The 2,543-nt window shown below is 44.5% G+C and overlaps 1 protein-coding gene across 1 annotated transcript in view; it reads left to right on the top strand.

Annotated features, from left to right (window-relative positions):
• Nucleotides 1-1,132, top strand: part of LOC113215949 (uncharacterized) — a 6,832-nt gene extending 5,700 nt beyond the window's left edge. Inside the window, exons 2-3 of the mRNA XM_052267589.1 lie at nucleotides 553-676; nucleotides 1,111-1,132. Coding sequence (XP_052123549.1) covers nucleotides 553-676; nucleotides 1,111-1,132 — 146 coding nt within the window. The remainder of the gene's footprint in view (nucleotides 1-552; nucleotides 677-1,110) is intronic.
• Nucleotides 1,133-2,543: the final 1,411 nt, after the last annotated feature.

Below are 2,543 nucleotides of genomic sequence, written 5' to 3'. Positions count from 1 at the left end.
AAAAATATATTTTATTACCTGTGGCTTTTGATTTTTAAAAAAGACAATTTTTGAGCTAGAGTGCTCATCTTCGAACTCGATCTGTCTTTTTATGATACAAAACGACCCTAAAAATCCCAGGTCGCTCTCTCAATTCTTGCTCGAGTTATCGTGCGGACAGACAGACAGACAGACAAACAGACAAACATACAAACAGAATCAAACTTTTCCGGTCAGTGGAGTAATGGGCTTCGCTAATCGCTCAGCCAACAATTTCGCAGCTCTGATATTTTCAGGTAATCCTGCAAGACCGGTTCAACCTGCCGCTCTCAGCCCCGAAAGGCAGCAGGAGAGAGAGAATTTGAGGGGATGGCGCTGCTCACCCTCCCTTGCTTGAAGGAGCCAGAGGAGCAGGCTACGGATAAGTGGGTAAGTTTCTATGAGTAGTTGGGGTGGGGTAATCTATTTATATGCAAAAATATAATTTTTGGACTTTAAACCCCCCTTCGATGAATTCCTACTCACGTAATTTAGAACATCAGCAAAGTGTGTCATTTGTCTTTTTTTATACAGGTTTGTGTTGGCAAAGGGGTGTGGATGGAGAAGGTGGCCCTTCATGCAATATATCGGACGCACAGAAAGAATCCTGTCAAAATGTTCAAGGCTCTGCTAACCGATCTTGTTGGGCGAAGAAATGGTAAAAAGTGGGCTACGCAATGTATCTCGGAGAAATTCGGCCCTTCGAGTACTGGCAGCAGTACTTAGTAAGTAATGGTATAATTTTTTAAAACTGAAATTTGAGAACAGTTCTTGTAACTAATGCAACATATTTTTCGTGCTCAGGCTACACATCTTTGAGCAGTAAGGGCAAAGAAATTGGTGTGTGGGGAAAACTCTCTCAAATTTACCCTGGAAAAAGGGCCCAGCAGCCAATTGTATGTATGTGCATGCAGACCAACCGGACCACCAACTTCAGAACCAGCAAGAGTTTGTCGGCCTACCGGGGGCGTGTGGCCGCGATGCCGCTCCTGGCGTTTTGGATGATGTGACCGAAGCTTAGGGTCGGGGTGGGGGCGTTGGTTACCTCGCCCAAATACGTTTACTTTCTTCTAATATTTGTTTTTATTGCAGGGACGAAGACCAACTTGGATAAAATAAAAGTTTCCCGAGACGGGGAGATTCTGGATGAAAACGCCGGACCCGGCGCTCTCTGCGTGACAACGAGGGCAAATAATTCGAAGACGGGCAACAGTAAAATGTCGAGGGACAGGTGTTGGGCATAGCAAGAACCACTCAGGTAAGCAAAATTGAAAACGAACGACTTGAAGAGAATCATTGGAAGACGAGTGTTGGCCAGGACAAGTAGAAGGGCAAATAATTCGAAGACGGGCAACAGTAAAATGGTGAGGTTAAAATAGTACTTAAAACCAATCATTAGAAGACAGGGGTGGGGCGAAACGAATGGAAGGGAAAGTAATTCGAAGACGAGCAGGACGACCAGCAGTAGAATGGTGAGGTCACAAAAACAATTGACCCAGCCTCCCGTCTGCCTCATGGACAGGCAGCGTGTTAGCCTCGCACCAGCCCCAAGACAACTCGCACGTCGACAGGAATGACCACGGACTTTCGACGGCACTCTGGCTCGTTTTTGGGTAGGACGACAAGCAGAAGGCATTTAGAAAGAAGTCTGAAAACTTTAATTCAAGCAACGTTAGAGGGAGAATAATATTTTTAAAAAACCCAGCCGGCGCGATCGATGCCAGGACTGGCCGTAAACGTAAGTTATTCTGTCGTGTTCAAAGTGCATCTGAGGGTTATCGGCGACGCATATTTATTTAATTTACCGGCAGACCGAATTCGAGCGCCAATAATTTGATAGTGTTCCTGATTCTACTCAAAAAGCCCTTTCCAATGGTATACTTGAGTGACTCATCGGCTCTGAGTCACTGTTCTATACTTTTACCGTCCTTGTCCCATGTTAGTGTAAATATTCTATTCTAATTTTCTAGTTGTTTTTTTTTTCATCATACAATAATACTAGCTATATGTACGCCAGACCACGTCTCGCGTAACAGGCTTCGCGATATCTCACGAAACACTGTTACGCTGCGACGCGCCTGGCGCACATATAGCTAGGCCTGCGGCGCTGACACCCGAGACGAGCAAATGGGAGGGTATAGGAAAACAGGGCCATCCGGGCCCAAAATTTGAGATACTGAACCATTTGTAGAGGTCTCATTACTCTAAAATTAGGGATATGAAACTTCTGCTGATCGGTAAAGGTTTTCATTAAAAGTTCGAATTTTGTCAGATTGTTATGTTAAATTCAACGTTTTAGTGATACTACATAATGTAGGGTCCCTTAAGCCCAATAGAGGGAATGGTTCGACCCTCAATGTGTGGTTGAAGTATTACTCCCTTTACAATTCTGTGACATGAAGCCTTTTATACGATTTAATTGACCATTTCGTCTTTTTCACATTGTTTTCGCCAAGAAATGCCCCATAGCGCCGAAACGGTACAAGATAGAGCAAAACGGACGAAATTTTCGCCCAAAGGGTTCT

The sequence above is a fragment of the Frankliniella occidentalis genome, unplaced genomic scaffold (genome assembly GCF_000697945.3).
Source record: "Frankliniella occidentalis isolate FOCC.00 unplaced genomic scaffold, Focc_3.1 Scaffold55, whole genome shotgun sequence".
NCBI classification, from domain to species: Eukaryota; Metazoa; Arthropoda; class Insecta; order Thysanoptera; family Thripidae; genus Frankliniella; species Frankliniella occidentalis.
This window is presented reverse-complemented; position numbering and strand designations above follow the sequence as displayed.